The sequence below is a fragment of the Callionymus lyra genome, chromosome 1, assembly GCF_982586985.1.
Source record: "Callionymus lyra chromosome 1, fCalLyr1.hap1.1, whole genome shotgun sequence".
In the NCBI taxonomy this organism is placed as follows: Eukaryota; Metazoa; Chordata; class Actinopteri; order Syngnathiformes; family Callionymidae; genus Callionymus; species Callionymus lyra.
Genome location: NC_141818.1, coordinates 6,541,384 through 6,560,088, shown reverse-complemented (window position 1 = coordinate 6,560,088; position 18,705 = coordinate 6,541,384). Strand labels below are relative to the sequence as shown.

At 40.4% G+C, this 18,705-nt stretch overlaps 3 protein-coding genes across 5 annotated transcripts; 1 reads left to right on the top strand and 2 right to left on the bottom strand.

The window, feature by feature from the left end:
- Nucleotides 1-3,739: 3,739 nt before the first annotated feature.
- spring1 (SREBF pathway regulator in golgi 1) lies at nt 3,740-8,424 on the bottom strand. Of its 3 annotated transcripts, none has more exons than XM_087790303.1 (5): nt 7,912-8,424; nt 6,077-6,245; nt 5,868-6,019; nt 4,198-4,311; nt 3,740-4,057 (listed from the first exon to the last, which is right to left on the bottom strand). In XM_087790303.1, exons 1-5 carry the CDS (start codon nt 7,993-7,995, stop codon nt 3,974-3,976), a joined length of 603 nt encoding a protein of 200 aa, XP_087646429.1. In that variant the 5' UTR covers nt 7,996-8,424; the 3' UTR covers nt 3,740-3,973. The 3 variants fall into 3 exon arrangements, with proteins under 3 accessions (XP_087646429.1, XP_087646427.1, XP_087646428.1); XM_087790301.1 differs by having other exon boundaries at nt 7,932-8,424; XM_087790302.1 differs by having other exon boundaries at nt 6,077-6,233; nt 7,932-8,424.
- An 85-nt stretch (nt 8,425-8,509) lies between these two features.
- Nucleotides 8,510-15,400, top strand: rnft2 (ring finger protein, transmembrane 2). Its single transcript, XM_087790299.1, has 10 exons — nt 8,510-8,599; nt 8,685-8,753; nt 9,064-9,575; nt 10,629-10,705; nt 10,828-10,928; nt 11,264-11,417; nt 14,388-14,537; nt 14,610-14,675; nt 14,741-14,842; nt 14,915-15,400. Exons 2-10 carry the CDS (start codon nt 8,707-8,709, stop codon nt 15,047-15,049), a joined length of 1,344 nt encoding a protein of 447 aa, XP_087646425.1. The 5' UTR covers nt 8,510-8,599; nt 8,685-8,706; the 3' UTR covers nt 15,050-15,400.
- A 1,691-nt stretch (nt 15,401-17,091) lies between these two features.
- Nucleotides 17,092-18,638, bottom strand: LOC148087645 (uncharacterized). The gene is made up of 2 exons (XM_087790304.1): nt 18,232-18,638; nt 17,092-17,469 (listed from the first exon to the last, which is right to left on the bottom strand). Exon 1 carries the CDS (start codon nt 18,636-18,638, stop codon nt 18,252-18,254), a length of 387 nt encoding a protein of 128 aa, XP_087646430.1. The 3' UTR covers nt 17,092-17,469; nt 18,232-18,251.
- Between the last annotated feature and the right edge of the window lie 67 nt (nt 18,639-18,705).

The following is an 18,705-nucleotide window of genomic DNA, read 5'->3' as shown; positions in this document are numbered from 1 at the left end:
GACGTATGATGCTATCATGCTAAGCTAAGATGTGCCGTCTAGGCGACAACAATTAGTCCTTTTTAAATTTCATTGGAACAAAATAAAAACTTTTCCTGAAAATTACTCGAATATTTATATTCACTTTTTTTTAACATTACCATTCATAACAACAACATTTTATTTATTCAAATATAGAATTTAACAATTCAATTAAAAAGCTATTTTAACTCTAGATATGGATATTATTTAATGAAATTAAAGATAAAAAACCATTCAATGCTTAAAAAAATCTAAAGAAATTCAAAGTTTCAACATTTGAAAATGTTAAACGGAAACATTCGACACTAATCAACGTCCATATTTGAGTTCTGATTAATAAAATAAGTTAATATTAATTATCATTTGTCACATCAAAGCTAGAATATAATATTATACTCATATTTTGCCAGAAGTATTTGTCGTCACCAACAAACACGGGTGGGTCGGTGAATCTTCATCAACGTGGTCTTCCTCCGGTCCATTAATCAACCTGCCACGCCTGCAGCTGACGTGCTAATTGGCGTGGCGTGTTGCCCCGGCCTTCCGGGTGATTGATGGTTCCTCTGCATCCCCAGGCGAGGAGGAACAACAAGTGGACCTTCATCACGGAGACGCCGACAGATGGACAATCAAGGAGCAAGTTGGAGGTTGTTAATTACTTTGTGTAATTGTTGTTCCACGTTTCCACGGTGATTTGGTGCCAAACAATTAGGACTTTGGTTCCTCAGTTAGTCCAGCAGCGTTCTTCTCCTCAGAGGACTTGATCTTAAGCAAGTCCTTTTAGATTCGTAGACAATTCAAAACCTACTGCAATACAGTGGTCCCTGCCATATCATGTGGCATGTATAACAATACTGTGTTTATAGTCTACATCTCTGTTGCTATGTTAAAAATTGATCACCTGCTGTGATTGGTGTGGCAAAGCATTATGGGAGCTAATATTGGGCGGGTTGCGGGATGGGGTTTCTTCTTGAGGCTCCCTAAATATACTCTGAGGCTCCGCAGTATTACTCTGCTAGGCTCAGCACTATTATTCTGTGAGGCTCCGCAGAATAACTCCATGATGCGCCGCAGTTAGTCTCCTAGGCTCCGCAGTATTACACAGCAATATTACTTCGCTAGGCTCCACAGTATTACTCAACTAGGCTCCGCAGTATTACTCCACTAGGCTCCACAGTATTACTCCGCTAGGCTCCACAGTATTACTCCGCTAGGCTCCGCAGTATCACTCCACTAGGCTCCACAGTATTACTCCGCTAGGCTCCACAGTATTACTCCACTAGGCTCCGCAGTATCACTCCACTAGGCTCCACAGTATTACTCCGCTAGGCTCCACAGTATTACTCCACTAGGCTCCGCAGTATTACTCCGCTAGGCTCCACAGTATTACTCCGCTAGGCTCCACAGTATCACTCCGCTAGGCTCCACAGTATTACTCCACTAGGCTCCGCAGTATTACTCCACTAGGCTCCACAGTATTACTCCACAGTATTAGTCCACTAGGACAGTATTATTCCACAGTTTTACTCTGCAGTATTACTCCATGAGGCTCATATAACATTTTGAGTTTGCAAGATATAAATAAGTGTTGCTGATTTTAATAAGTTTACAAATTAAACATTAACTACTTTGCTGATTTAGTTTCAATGCTCCTAGTTCTCAGAACGTTAACCCCCAAATAAACGAGGGACCAGATTACAGTATTTTATGTTCGACTACAGAACCAGTTTGATGTAAGAGCTCCACTCCATGCGTCTCACGAGTCCTTGCCTGGATCTAACCTTTGAAGGGTCAAACCCCCGATTCCTGGACCTAAGCGTTCACTTTATCGTCTCCTTGACGAATGTTTCCATACGTCACTGTAAGATCCCAGCGCTTCCCCTCCCCCGCTCCCATATCGTATGGCAACAGTTAGTGAAAGACATTGACTCACACAAGACACAGTCTCAACAAAATGACCTTTAAATACTGACACATGCACGAAACACTGACCACTCCGGGTATTTACAAAGACGGGTCAGGTGGGTGGGATATCATGAGTGGGTGGTCCGGGTGTGGACGAGGTTGCGGGATGGGGTTTCTTCTTGAGGCTCCCTAAATATACTCTGAGGCTCCGCAGTATTACTCTGCTAGGCTCAGCACTATTATTCTGTGAGGCTCCGCAGAATAACTCCATGATGCGCCGCAGTTAGTCTCCTAGGCTCCGCAGTATTACACAGCAATATTACTTCGCTAGGCTCCACAGTATTACTCAACTAGGCTCCGCAGTATTACTCCACTAGGCTCCACAGTATTACTCCGCTAGGCTCCACAGTATTACTCCGCTAGGCTCCGCAGTATCACTCCACTAGGCTCCACAGTATTACTCCGCTAGGCTCCACAGTATTACTCCACTAGGCTCCGCAGTATCACTCCACTAGGCTCCACAGTATTACTCCGCTAGGCTCCACAGTATTACTCCACTAGGCTCCGCAGTATTACTCCGCTAGGCTCCACAGTATTACTCCGCTAGGCTCCACAGTATCACTCCACTAGGCTCCACAGTATTACTCCGCTAGGCTCCACAGTATTACTCCACTAGGCTCCACAGTATTACTCCACTAGGCTCCACAGTATTACTCCGCTAGGCTCCACAGTATTACTCCACTAGGCTCCGCAGTATCACTCCACTAGGCTCCACAGTATTACTTCACTAGGCTCCGCAGTATTACTCCACTAGGCTCCACAGTATTACTCCGCTAGGCTCCACAGTATTACTCCACTAGGCTCCGCAGTATTACTCCACTAGGCTCCACAGTATTACTCCGCTAGGCTCCACAGTATTACTCCACTAGGCTCCGCAGTATTACTCCACTAGGCTCCACAGTATTACTCCGCTAGGCTCCACAGTATTACTCCACTAGGCTCCGCAGTATTACTCCACTAGGCTCCACAGTATTACTCCACTAGGCTCCACAGTATTACTCCGCTAGGCTCCATAGTATTACTCCACTAGGCTCCATAGTATTACTTCACTAGGCTCCGCAGTATTACTCCGCTGTATTACTTCGCTAGGCTCCGCAGTATTACTCCACTAGGCTCCGCAGTATTACTCCGCTATGCTCTAAAGTATTACTCCACTAGGCGCCGCAGTATTACTCCACTAGGCTCCGCAGTATTACTCCGCTATGCTCTAAAGTATTACTCCACTAGGCTCCGCAGTATTACTCCGCTATGCTCCGCAGTAGTAGTCCACTAGGCTCCGCAGTATTACTCCACAGTATTAGTCCACTAGGACAGTATTATTCCACAGTTTTACTCTGCAGTATTACTCCATGAGGCTCATATAACATTTTGAGTTTGCAAGATATAAATAAGTGTTGCTGATTTTAATAAGTTTACAAATTAAACATTAACTACTTTGCTGATTTAGTTTCAATGCTCCTAGTTCTCAGAACGTTAACCCCCAAATAAACGAGGGGCCCAGATTACAGTATTTTATGTTTGACTACAGAACCAGTTTGATGTAAGAGCTCCACTCCATGCGTCTCACGAGTCCTTGCCTGGATCTAACCTTTGAAGGGTCAAACCCCCGATTCCTGGACCTAAGTGTTCACTTTATCGTCTCCTTGACGAATGTTTCCATACGTCACTGTAAGATCCCAGCGCTTCCCCTCCCCCGCTCCCATATCGTATGGCAACAGTTAGTGAAAGACATTGACTCACACAAGACACAGTCTCAACAAAATGACCTTTAAATACTGACACATGCACGAAACACTGACCACTCCGGGTATTTACAAAGACGGGTCAGGTGGGTGGGATATCATGAGTGGGTGGTCCGGGTGTGGACGAGCTGCCGGCGGGTCGGAACCCGACGATCATCACGGATGAATGGATGAGGCTTCTTCTTCTTCTGCACTTATGAAGTGTAAATAATAAAAAAAACAGTCAGTCCAGTGGCTCCCGCTTGTCAAACAGGAAGCAGTTCTGGGGGGCTCTCGCCGTAGCAGTACTTGGCTTGAGGGTTCCGGTACGTGTTCTCGTGCTGAACGCTCTGCGGGAGAAGAAGGAGTTCATGAAGTTCTGGGTCAAACTGTATCGGTTTCCATCAGCCTCAACCACACTTCCCTGCCAGCTACAGCCGTTATCAAGATGACATGCAGACGAGTCGTGCGACCCGCGGCTCGCGCTCACCTGCGAGGACGTGCGACACTTGGCCAGGCACAGCTCGAAGTGGTCCTCCACGGCCGTGAAGAGGTTCTGGAAGCCCTCGGAGGCCCGGTTGAGGAAGCGCTCCAGGAGAGGTTGCTACGAAGAAGGAGGTCGAGACGAGAGCAACGAGATTAGAATCGGCGGCGTAATCGCTTCATCGTCACTGAAACCACACGAATTCTAAGAAACACGCCGACACCCTGATTTCTCTCGTTTTTCACAAGAAAAATTTAAAGTTTCCATCTCAAGTACGTGAAATGGTCAGATTGCTGTCAGTAAAGTGAGACCAAAACAGAATTTGACACGTTTCATGGTGATAAAAGTTCTGCCCTCAGTGCTGCTGGCACTGTTAGCCACTTGCTAAGCTAGCACTCAGTTCAAAATGTCCTTCACTTTTCATTAAATTAAAAAATCTTCATTTAAACATTTAACATCCATCATGTGGTACCAGTCGGTAAGTGCAGTTAAACAATATCTGACTAACTGAACAAGAAACTATCTCTGATTAAACTGCTTGAGACCTTGGGCTCCTGTTAGGGTTGGGTGGACATGCCATACATTTCACATGTAATTATATGTAATACTACAGTGCCTCGATAAGTAGTACCAAGGAATCTTTTGCATTGATACTTCCAAGCTTTACATAGTAATACTACAGAGCCTTGCAGTGTTATATTACAGAGCCTCCTGAGTAATACCTCAGAGTCTTCTGGAGTAATAATACAGAGCCTTGCAGAAGTAATACTACCAAAAAAAAAAGTTTTCTGATTCTGATTAATACTCTGGAGCATAGTTGAGTAATAGTACAGAGCATTGCAGAGTAATACTACGGGGCCTCGCTGAGTAATACTACGGAGGCTCACGGAGTAATACTACGGCGCATAGCAGAGTAATACAACAGAACCTGGCTTAGTAATACTATGGAACCTTGCGGAGTTATACTACGAAGCCTCACAGAGTTAGTAGTAGCCATGCTGAGTAATGCATAGTAGCCACGCTGAGTAATACTACGGAGCCTCTTGGAGTAATACTATGGAGCCTCTTGGAGTAATACTACAGAGCCTCACGGAGTAACACTACGAAGGCTCGCACAGCAATACAACAGAACCTGGCTTAGTAATACTATGGAACCTCACAGAGTTATACTACGGAGCCTCACGTAATAATACTACGGAGCCTCATGGAGTATTACTACGGAGCCCCACGGAGTAATACTACTGAGCCTCACAGAGTAATACTACGGCGCATAGCAGAGTAATACAACAGAACCTGGCTTAGTGATACTATGAAACCTCGCGGAGTTATACTACGGAGCCTCACAGAGTTATACTACGGTGCCTCACGGAGTAATACTACGGAACCTCCAAGAGTAATACTGAGGAGTCTCGTGGATTATTGAGCGGTGTTTAAGACATAAAATCAGTTCGAGGTCAGCAAGTAAATCGAATGAATACTTAAGGTGCACTGGACAATAAATGTATGGTTAATGATGACTAAATTAACAAAGATAATAAAGTTGAGACTCTCAGAGCAGATCAGTAAAAATGACTCAAATATTCATCTATATAAAACATTGACACTGAAACTTTCAACAAGTTGAACAGTTCAAAATACATGCAAAAGTTTTCCTTGTGAACAGAAAATCCTAGTACCTTGTCAGGCTGCAGGCAGCAGGACACGCAGTACTCGTAGATGCTGCAGCAGCCGTTGGCGAGGCAGCTCTTGCAGATGAACTGTCTGCTGCTGGGAGCGTTGACGTTACAGCAGCCGTTGACCAGCAGGTCCGTCCTCTCGCAGACATAACCTGGCCATAGAAGATACGGTGAGACGTGGACGTGACGATGTCGTCGACATCACTCACCGATCTCGTCCGTGAGCAGAGTCTTGCCCTGGATGGAGTTCCTGCACTGGGTGATCTGCCGGCTGCTGTTGCCCAGCTCGAAGCGGATTTTCCAAGGGATGCGGTGTTCCGGGTCTCGGACCTCTAAGAGCGTGCGGTCCCGGATGGTGCGCTCTTCCTGTGAGGACATCTTTAATGTGCCAGGTACCAATAAATTAACAGATTTGATAATTTGAACATTCTTATATGCATTTCAAACTTAATAACGTCAACATGTATATTTTTTATTATACTTTCTTAACCATTATAAGCAAGATTTTGTCACATTTATTCAAGCAACTTATATTAAAACATACAAATTGTGTATTGAAATATAATTTATATTTTGAATATTTATTTATTTGTTGTGACTATTTAAAAAAAAAACTACTTTCCTTCTTAATTTTATAATCAAGTAAAGTTGTGCAATATTTACATTTTCCTATGTTTTATTCAGATCTTAGATTTTATATTTATTATATACTTTTTCCCTCTATTTATTCCTTCAATCACTTTTCTTTATCTATTACTTAATATTCATATCATCAATATATATTTAAAAATGTATTATACTCATTTGTTCCTTTCAAAACAAGATCTTTTCATATTTATTCAAGCAGTTTAGAACTTTTTTTTAAACTTATTTTCCTTACAATTATGGTTACAAATGTATTTATTTGTATTGACTATTTTCAAATATTCAAATTTTTCTCATTTTATTATATTATCATAAAGTGAAGCTATGCAATAATCAAATAATCTGTATACAATTTTTTTAATACTTATTTTAGATTTAATTTTAAACATTTCATTATTTTTTAGTCTTGTGTTATTTTCCGTTTTAATAGTGCAAACATGTACAAATAAATATATATACATATAAAATAGTGTATTTTAAAAATACAATCTTCTCAATATGTGTATATTGACATCAACCGCGCATGACTGAGATTTGGCTTCAAGTGTATGTTTGCTGCAGAGTATATTTATTTAAGCACTAGATCACCTCGGGTCACATTTCTTACTCTATTTATAGACCAACGTGTTCAGTTGAACTGTCGGGTCGATAGTACAGAATAACCACTAGTTAAGACAGGGTTCCTACAGCTGAAGTTGAAAAGTAAATTGAGACTTTAAGACATTTATTATAACAATTTATGACCAACTTGATAATCATCCAAAAATTGAAGCATGTGTTCACACGTTTATGTCATTTGAACATTTCAATTAAGACATTTTAATTACAATTCTGGGGTTGTTTTTAGGGAAATCTGAAGGTAATGCTTATAATAAAGCGGATTGTGATTCTTTTTAAGACTCTATAAGTAAGTAAGTAAGTAAGTAATTTGTATTTATATAGCGCTTTTCCAGACCAGGGTCACAAAGCGCTAAAACAATCAAAACAATATTCAATAAAGTATATACTTAAAAGGTCATGAATAAGGATCAGGAATCATGTCAATAATTTTTATAAACATGCTTAATTTAAAAGGCTGTGCATGACATGATTGATTGGTTACCACCTGTATTTTGGTGATATTGTTAATATTCTTCTCTCAATATTTTTCAGTAAAAACAAGTTTTTGTCAGAATCTAACGCATTTTTAAAAAAGTTGCTTTATGGTGATTAATAAAAACACATTATTTCTGAATGTCTTATGCAAACAAGTAACATTTACCCAAGTTTAGATACAATAAACCTAGACCTAAAACAAATGAGGAAACATCTTCTGCAGAAAGCTGAGATACGTCACAGTTGTGTGACGTTTTTTTTAAGTGTATAAACAAGCGTCTCTTGTCTATGACGTCATGGCCACAGGTGAGACTGGTTCCGTACCTGCTTCAAGGTGCTGGTCAGAAAGTAGATGAGGGACAATCCGAAGACCACCCCCAGGACCCATCGCTTCCTCAGCAGCCGCCGTAGAACCATCATGACATGGCCTTCTTGCTCAGAGACACCCCGGGAGTCGAACCATCAACCCTGCACCAGGGTCTAGCTTTGCTGACGTAAAAAACATTCACAATGTGACGGAGAGCGTTCACGAAGCATATATTAGCCCATGTTGCTCATATTAAGTGTTTAAACAAAAATTAAAAATGTTTTTTTTCACATTCTGCAGCAAAAAACGACTGCTTCGTTAGCTATGCGTGTGTTAGCTTTAGCATTGTCGCGAGAAAAACCGAAGACACGTCACGAACGGAGACAAAAAAAACACTTAAGTCGCGCATTTGCGAATCTATTCGTGGTGAATAAAAAATAAAATAAAATCGAGTTAAAAGGCAAAGAAACGCAAACGCCGAGTTGACTCGCAGCACTTCCGCCTTGGAGCACAACAATATCCGGGTAGTGGGCGGCGACCTCGACGCCGATTGGCGGAGAAGGCGTGCGCCGTGACGTCACAACAGGAAGTCGGACGCAGCTTCCCGCAGCATCTTCCAGCATCATCATCTGAATCCCACTAAACTATGACAAAGACCGAGGGGCTGCTCGACAAACACACCCAGGTGGGAGTTTTTGTGTTTTATTTAAACGCGTGTTCGGACGCGCTTATATATTTGATGGCTTTTGTGGATGTTTCGGCGCGTGCAGGGCCGGTGCAGGTGTTGATGCCATGCAGAGGAGACACAGCAGCAACACGGAGGGCATGCCTGCGGACAGGTGAGGACGCACACCTTACCTTATCTACTCCAAAACGATTGAAAAATTGGGAAACTATGCAGTTTAATTCCCGCAGGGGCTACATTGCATGCAGTGGCTGTTGTAAAGGGCCATCAAGCCAAGATAAAGGGGCGAAAAATCAATCAAAATATGCTCAAATAAATATTTTTTTTACATAATGTCTTTATATTTATACATGTCTTTATATTAACTTAAATAATTTGAAGGGACAATACTTAAAATATAAACCATATAGTCATTTTTAGAGACTACTACTAAATTTACGAGAGTATTTATCCGTGTTGCTCAGGGGTCGCAGCCAAACTCTGGGGTCAGAGAGCAGCCTGGACGAGGGCGGCGTGTTCGAGTGCCTGAAGCCCGATTCGCCCGCTTCCCCCCAGCAGATCTTCTCCGGCCTGGTGGGCGTCCCCTCCGGTTCCGTCTCCTCCGCGCAGTTCCAGGCCGCCAGCTTGGTTCTGGGCTCGCCGCCGGAGGTCTTCATCCAGATGACGGCGGCGTCCCGGGAGGAGGGCGGGCCCCACCGCTCCGAGACCGTCCCCTTCCTCCCTCGCCCTCCTCACCATCACCACCACAATCATCATCATCATCACTTCCTCCACCAGCCCCTCCAGCACCGGACCTCTCTGCTCCAGCAGGCCACCTCGTCCGCCGGCGCCGAGAGGTCCAGGGAGGAGGCCCCGGACGAGCAGTCCACGCCGGCCCCGGCCATGTCCGAGCTGAAGGCGGTGGTCACATGGCTGCAGAGGGGCTTCCCCTTCATCCTCATCCTGCTGGCTAAAGTCTGCTTCCAGCACAAACTGGGTGAGGAACTGAAACACTCCATTTTTACTCAACAGAATGAAAGAGTCTAAACAGAATGAGATCATTTAAATTATTTATGGAGCTCTTTGGTGTTAATTATAACTTGTTTTAGTTGTTAAACATTACACACTTCCTCATAATTCCTTTGCTTCCTTCTTTTATTTTCATTTACAGATTTGTTGTGTTCAAATTGTGTTAGTGCACATTAAATCATTATTTCAGTTAAGTTTGAAATTTCTTAATTTGAATTATATCGAATTATTTATTAATTAACTCAAATGTCAACGAAAAAATGTTGGTTAATTTCACAACAAAGTTGTATTTGCTTTTTAATATTTATAAAACGAAAGTTTTGTTTAATATACTCCTTTCAGTTTGTTAATATAATGATTCACATGATATTTTGTTATTATTAGGGATGTAAGAAAATATCAATAAACCTTTTCTTTTCTGGATAATGTATCAATATTTAAAAGCACTTAATTTTCATTTTTAAATAAATATTTTGTTGGTGTCTGTGTCAACTTTGAAATCACATCTAATTCTTATTATAGTTATTTTATGGTTTATTTTTCAATTAAGTGTTTATTAAATAAAAGTCTTACTTATTTTTATTTACAATTAACATTTCACATTTACAATAGCAGCAGTTATTATGTCCTTTGCAGCTAAAGGAAAAATAAAATAGCCTAGAGTCCCGGGATACCTGAGGACGAGAGGATACAGTCGACTCCGGCAGCTTTAAAATCTGATGTTTTGACATATTTTGGTTATAAAACAAATTAAAAAGGTTACGAATTCATCAAGAGTCATGTGGTCTGTAACTTCTGCAACACCAGAGTCAAGTACTCAACAATACTACACATATATACTTGTTCCTACAGTATCACAATATAGAGTATCGGTACCACTGTAGCCTGATAAGTATCGCATCGCCAGATTCTTTCCAATATACATACGATACCTGTTCGTCCGTCTCATGCTTTTTTATTTCATTGAGAACTAGTTTGTGAGTTTGTTAATATGCTGATGATGCGTTCGTGTTCGTCGCAGGAATCGCCGTGTGTGTCGGGATGGCGAGCACATTTGCGTACGCCAACTCGACCCTCAAGCACCAGGTGTCTCTCCGGGTAAATCAATATCTTAACTTCTGTCCGACCAGTCTGAGCGAGAGCGTTTTAGATGGAGATTAGAGCAGGCCCTAAGACTGTACCTTGAGGGACACCTCGGCTGACTCTCTGCTCTTGTGCAGGAGAGCCGCTCCGTGATGGTGTCTCTGTGGATCCTGGTCTTCCTGTCGGGAAACATCGTCTACGTCTACTTCACCTTCAGCCACGAGGAGCTGCAGAACAGGTGACGCCGGCGACTCACGCTGACGTTTCTTACGACCGCCGCCCCCTTCACACCTTTATTTGATATTATGATTTATCATCAGTTCTCACCTCATTATTCGAGGTCCGTCTTCATCTTGTTTGCACCTGGTGTTCACCAGGAGTCCACCGTGTTCATGTCTGTCCTGTGAGTATTTCTGCTCATTTTTATTTTGTCCAGTCTTGACGCAAGTTTACGTTTTTTAATTTTGATCTGTTTGTATTTTTACAATCGTCTTTGTTTTCATTGAAGAAACTCTTTTCTTGAAAGAAACCAAAGGATTAAGTGTCTTTCCCTGCGTCTGCTTCCGCCTCCAGTCTCGTGTTCGCGATGCCGAACTTGGAGCACTTCGACTTCTTCGACCTGATCTGGACCGTCGGCATCACGGACTTCGTCCTCAAGTTCTTCACCATCGGACTCAAGTGTCTGGTCCTGTTCCTGCCCAAACTCCTGCTGGCCTTCAAGTCCAGGGTGAGGGAGTCGACGGGGTGTGTCTTGTGTGGGTCGAATGATTGTGACTTTTTTAATGGTCAGATATTACTTTATTTGTCCCAAAGTGGGTTTTTCAAGAAGCAAGTTTACTGAGGAAAATATATATATATATTAAACATAAATACATGTTAAAGTAAAAACACATTTACATGAATAAATAAATAATTACATCATAACAACCCAATAATATTAATATTTAAAATTATTAAATTGAATTACTATTAAAAAAATGAATCAAATTTAAATTAAATTAAATATATTAAATGTATTAAATTTCTTTTCTATTTATCACATAATTAAGCAGACTCGAAAATAAATTATAATATAATATAATTATTAATTAATTGATTAATCATGACATTAATCTTAATTAATACATTGACTTTGACAGGCCTGTTATATATTTCTTTTCATTATTTAATCCTTTTTCAAATGAAGTATTTAAGAGCCACCATTCTGACTTCCTGTCCCTTTTTTATGACATCATCAAGACTTCATGAGAATCTTATAATGGAATAGTTATAACTCTTCCTCTTTTATCAATGTCCCTTAAAACTATCTGGAATTTTCAAATCGTGTGTGTGTTTGTAAGTGTGTGTGTTTGTGACTTTCCACTGACAAACACCTCTGATCAATGAGCTCATGTCCTCAGAGGCAGCGGAGGTGAGATCATCATCCCCGGTGACTCACCCTCACGGGGCTCATGTGACGCAGGGATTCCCCGTGTAGTGTCATCGCAACTCCTTGCATCTTTATATTGAATTTGAAGCATTTAAAAAATTAAAAAAATTAATTAAATATAATATTTTTATATTGAAAGTTTGATTTGTTTGCTTTTTAATAATTTAGTTGATAAAAAAGTGCTTATTTTCTAAATTAAATAATATGTATATGTATTTACATAAAGAGTTTTATATTTTATATATACTTTTCAATAATAATAAAAAAAAGTTTAAACATTTGACATGTTGAATTAAACCCTTCAATGTTGCCACTGATAAACTTATATACTAGTTTCTTACTCAACTGAGTAACTTGTTTAAACTTCAATTACGTTTTTTTTTATGTTGCTAGTAACACCAACTGGGAGAAAACTAAATCCTGATTATCTTTTTTTCAAACGTTCCTTGTTCATCACCCTGCCATCCTTGCCGGTCCATCATCTTCGGTAGTTTGCGGGAGATTCTCAGAACCCTGCAGGATGAAGCTTTAGAAGCTGATTCTCTGTCTGGCTCGCGTCCAAACCCCGGCGTGGGCGTGACGGCCACGCTGGGATCTCTGCCGGGGCCGAGGCGACAACCGGGAAGATGGATGAACGTTTGGAAAAGTTCTCCCGCAGACATGCCTGCTCTTCAGCCTCCGCCATCCATCTCTGTCAGCGCCGTCCATGAAGTCATTAACTAGGAGGCGAGAGAGGAGGGGGGGGTTGCTAAGATGTGGGGGTTCAATTGCTGAAGAGGGTTTCAGCGCTGGAAGGTTGGTTGGTACCTGTAGAGCAGGTGGACTGAGCCAGCTTTTGGTGCTGCTGCGGTTCTGGACTGGAGCCATGTTTGGGCCGGAGGCGGGTTTTTGTTTTAAGCTGCTCAAACCAAACTGCTCTTCACGTGATAAAGAACGTCCCGGAGCTACAGACTCTTTGAAGTGACCGAGGTTTACTCGTTTATTGGAGGCGTCGCACATTTTTGTTTATATATATATATATATATATATATATATATATATATATATAGTTGTAGTATTGTCGAGTACTTGACTCTGGTGTTGCATTATTTACAGACCACATGATTTTTGATGAAGTCGTAACTGCTTTAATTTGTTTTTCAAACAAAATATGTTCAAACATCAGCTTTAAAAGCTGCTGGAGTCGAGTATCCTCTCGTCCTCGGTCATCACCGGGATCTCGCAGGGTTTTATTCTTCCTTTAACTGTAGAGGACATAGTGGCTGCTGCCATCTAGTGGTCGGAATGTTAATTTGTACACACCCACGAAATAACTGATTAATTATAATATAATTTAAAAAAATTGATTCAGTGCTAATGAATATAATAGTATCGTGAAAAAAAACATTCAAGAAAGCGATATTTAGCTTCATCTTCTACCCCTAATAATAACAAAATGTTATATTAATAATCCCTCTTTTCAAAAAACAAAGGTCATAAAAATATCAATTGCAACACAAAAATGAACAAACGCTGTGTAGATGTTAATTGTAAGATTATATAAATTAAAAAAAAAAAGAAATCTTTAATAAATAATATGCTGTTGAATATTGATACAATAAATATGTGATATTTAAGTGTATTGGTATTTTTTCATACACCTCTAATAATAACAAAATATTCTATCAATATAAACAGGATGAAACGAGTAAACTCATTAAAACAAAAGTAAAGATATTCCCACCCCTCAAAAAAAGAACAAAAATGAACAAAGCTGTGGATATTTGAATTTTTATTGTAATTGCATATATATACAGTATATATATATATATATATATATATATATATGCATGTTATGTGTATATATAGTTATATATAAAGATACCCCCGGCAAATTAACAGCAACACAAAAATGAACAAACGCTGTGGATATTTGAATTTGAATTTGAATTGCATATATATATATACATATATATGCGATTCAAATATCCACATATATATATGTTATTTGTATATATAGTTATATATATAAAGATACCCCCCGCAAATTAATAGCAACACAAAATAAACAAACGCTGTAAATATTTGAATATCAATTGTAATTGTGTGTATATATATATATTTATAATTTACAGATCGATACACTGCTGTTGAATACCGAGTAGAGTTGATAAAATATTGTGATATTTAAGTGTATCGATATTTTATTACACCAGAAAAGTGTCAGTATAGAAGCTCGTCATCAAGGAGAGACTCGGAGTAGAACTTGTACTTCACGTGTGTCTTCAGGGGAAGCTGTACCTGCTGATCGAGGAGCTGAGTCAGCTGTACCGAGCGCTGGTTCCCATCCAGCTGTGGTACAAGTACATCATGGGAGAAGACCCGCCCACCAGCTACTTCCTGGGCGCCACGCTCATCATCATCTACAGCCTCTGCAAGGTACGCCGCCGCCGCCACAGTCCCCCCTCGTAGACCAGGTCCTTCATGTTGTCCCTCTCGACCCTCCTCCAGTCCTTCGACGTCTGCGGCCGAGTCTCCGCCATACGGAAGGCCGTGGTCCTGATCTGCAGCACCCAGGTTCACCTTCTCTGACCTATGGTGTCACTGCAGCGTTCCCGGGCTGAACTCTGTATTTCCCGCAGAGCTACGGCGTGAGGGCGAGCGGTCAGATGTGCAGCGAGGCCGGCGACATGTGCGCCATCTGCCAGGCGGACTTCAAGGAGCCGGTGGCGCTGCTGTGCCAGGTGAGCCAGAGACTGGGGGGAGATTTTCCAAAAACCCACCTGATTTCCCCCCCTGATGTCGGTCCCTTGCAGCACGTCTTCTGCGAGGAGTGTCTCTGCCTGTGGTTCGACCGCGAGAGGACGTGTCCGCTCTGCCGCTCCACCGTGGTGGAGGCGCCGCGCTGCTGGAAGGACGGAACCACCTCGGCCCACTTCCAGATCTACTGACCCGGCCTTCGCTCCGAGAGGATGTTGTCGTTTTTAATTGGAATGTGTGTGTTCCACGAGTCTATCATGGAGCTCGTCTTCAAAACGATCCACGCTCTATCAAGTGCCCAGGGGCCACATCTGGACCCCTCAAATATCCTTTAAATGTGATGGTTGCCTCAAAATTAAAGTTGATGCAGATGAATAGTTTTGTTGCTTAAGAGACGTACACAAGTGCCAGTTTGAAGTTTTGCTAGGCTAAGCCATGCTATGCTATGCTATGCTATGCTATGCTATGCTATGCTATGCTATGCTATGCTAGGCTAGGCTAGGCTAGGCTAGGCTAGGCTAGGCTAAGTGAAGGAGGTTAATTGTGTGTAAATTGGCCTCCAAGACGAAATAGACTCATATTCCTTGTTTAAAAAAGAACAAGTGATCGACTTTTCGCTACATTTGGATTTTTTTTTTGGCTTGGATTGTTTGGGGGAAATGATAGTCCTGTGAGGGTTCATCAGATCAAATGATCAATGGACCAAGAACAGAAGTCCAGACACAATGAGAAAAAGTAAAAAGAAAGTACAACCATGTTTTAAAAAACTGACAAATGTTCATGTACAAAAATATTTCACTATAGTTTTTTTTCTCAATTTATGTTTTTTGATTTACATTTTTTTTAATATTCTCAGTCAAGATGGGAAAATTTTCTTTTAAAGGGTTTTTGCCCACACAATTTACTTTTTCACAAATGTGAGTTGGTAAAAATCTTTTATTTTTATTTTTTAATTATTCACAAATTCTTGATGATCACATTTCAATGTAACTGTAAACACTTGAAGGGAAGAATGAACCCAAAAATGAAAAATTCTAAATCAAAGAAGTACATCTTGGTTTAGGTAAAAAAAAAAAAAAGGTCTCAAATTAAACGTGATAAAATAAAAAGAAGACTTGAATTTATGACGATATAGCTTCACAATGAACTCACGCAGGCCACAGGTGGCCCCCGGACCGCCCTTTGACGCTTGTGTGATTCAGTTTGACTCTCCTGCTTTGAAAACTCTGGTTTCCTCCCTTCTTTGTATGGCAAACTGTCCCCCTGAACAATAAGCCAAGACTAATTTGTGTCCCGCTATGCGTTCTGCATTTCAAAATAAAAGCCTCTCCGCCGATCAAATCACATTTGTTTTATTGTCTATTTAGTAAGTGTTTAAAAGTATTTCAAAAAAGATTTTTCTCGTTTAATATGTCATTTTAATAACATTTTATTTCAAGATTCTAAGTAAAGGTGTAAAGATTTCTTTATAAATGTATTTACTTCACATGTGTTTGTTTTTTACTTTTAATCACTCAAAAGGTGTTTTAAAGTATACTTGACACCTTATATTCTTTTATATGATAAGTATATATATATATTATTTTCTGCCAGGAACTTACCCCTGTGACCCTGACTAGCCGGGACAAATCAATGAACAGGCTGCACTGAAACAAATGTTATTATTGTGTTATTTACTAATTTGTTTAAATATTTCTCACAGTTTTGCGATTTCAAATGCAATTCAAGTCTACAGTGGTGACATCGATAAAATTTTAAATGCGTATTTAACTTTTTTTTACTAGCAAACTGTATGTTTACTGATTACAAATATGATCATTGAATTTAAGTCTCAAGACTGATGACTTTTGAGTGGGATTCGATGGGATTTGTATCTTTTTCAAACTGTATTTAAGTTACTTTGATACAGAATTTTAAACAATTTCTTTGCAGCTTAGATTTCCCAAAGGTGTTATTATAGTTTGTCTTTATTTAAACTATTATTTTTCTTGTTTGGAATTTTCTTTTTCCATAATACATTAAAAAAAAAATCTTCCCCAAAGAAACTCTAGAATCAAATAAATAAAACTGAATTAAATTGATTTTTATTTTATTTTTTATGTAAACTTTTTGCCATTTTTTTTAATAGGCTGAACGAGTGTTGAAAAATCATAGCTTATGTTTTTTCATTTCACAGAAATCCTGATAAATGTTCCTTTATGAGTCTTACATGTCAAAATAAAAGCCTCTCCACTGACAAATCACTTTGTTTTATTGTCCAGTCGTAGTAAAGCGCATATCAAAAGGGTAGAAACACGACATGATTTGATATAAAAAGCTTATTTTCGACACGTCTAAACACTGATTCCAAAACATCTACCATTCAATATTGAAAGTCCCGCGCGGAACGGTTTCCTCCTCGGTCACGTGACGCAGGTGAAGCCTCCGACCGTCCCTTCAGGAACGATGACATCATCGCTTGACAACCTGCCGCTGTGGCGACGCCGCTGAGCGCCGGTCCGGGGGTTCGAACCCGAGACCCCGAGACCAGAAGGCTCTTTGGATTTTCAACCTTTTTCCGGGAGGTTTAGTGCAAAACTTTTGACCGGAGCCGAGGTCGTGAAGGCACCATCTGTGAGGAGCAAGAGAAATAGATAAAGAATACAAATGTTATTGTTTTATTTTTAAATATTTCGATATTAAAGTAAATAAAAATATCGCATTTAAATTATTCGATAAATAAATTGAATGTATTTTATTTGAATCATTTCATGAAAAGAAAAATGTAATTCATTATATATATGTTTAATTTATTAGATTTTTTTAATCTTATGAAGAACATTATTTTTCTTTTCTGTATCGTATTAATGGTTTATTAAAAAAAAAAAAGAAGTTTTTATTCAAAGTAAAATATTCGGCATTTATACGCGTTTATATACAATTGATTGTTTATGACAATGCACTTATTGTTTTAATAATTAATTGACATTTTTAACATATATTAAATGTTTAAATAAAAATGTTTAATTTATCAATGAATTAAAATGCGATTTATTTTTGTTTACACACGGTTTTTGTTTATACTCGGTTGTTGTATTATATTTGCTTTTTAAGTACATACATTTGTTCTGATAAATGTATTGTAGTTGTTTAAGTGTTTATTTAACTGATGGATCTTTATAATAAATAGATAAACTCAACTCTAAATTAAAATATCATATTTTGGATTTTTATTTTATTTTATATTAGCTAATTTAAATTTTCGTTTCTTAACGTTTGATAGTTTTATTAATGGTTCTGGTTTCAATTTAGTTTCCACTTTATTGATTAAGTCAAAGTAATGAAATGACGACTTGTCATTGGCATGCGGGTGACGTAATGCTCTCCTGCTCACCTGTCGCCCGCCTCGCGCCCCTACAGGTGTCTCCTCGAGACGACCAGCACCAGAACCACGACGTGCAACGCCGAGCCCCACAGACTCAGCAGGTGGTGTCCCGGTCCGCTCCGGCTCCGCGGTGGTTCCGGAGCGCACCCCGGGCAGGCGCAGGCGGCGTGACGCTCGTCTGCCGCGCGGTCCCGGTCCAGCTGGTCGCCGATCTGCCGCAGCCGCGCCGCGAGCTGCCGCGCGGCGGAACACCTGGAGACCCCGCAGGCGGACTCACCGCGCTGCTGCAGCGGCATCTCTGTCCGCAGCCAGCACATCCTTCCGCACTCAGGAACTACTTCTCTCCTTCCTCTCCTCTCTGCCTCTGAGCTCCTCTCCTCCTGCTCCCTCCTTCTTCTCCTCCTCCCGCCTCTCATATTCGTGGTGGAGTCACGTGGTCGGGTTACATCATCAGTCCCAGAAGATACGCTGAGCTGTGGAGTC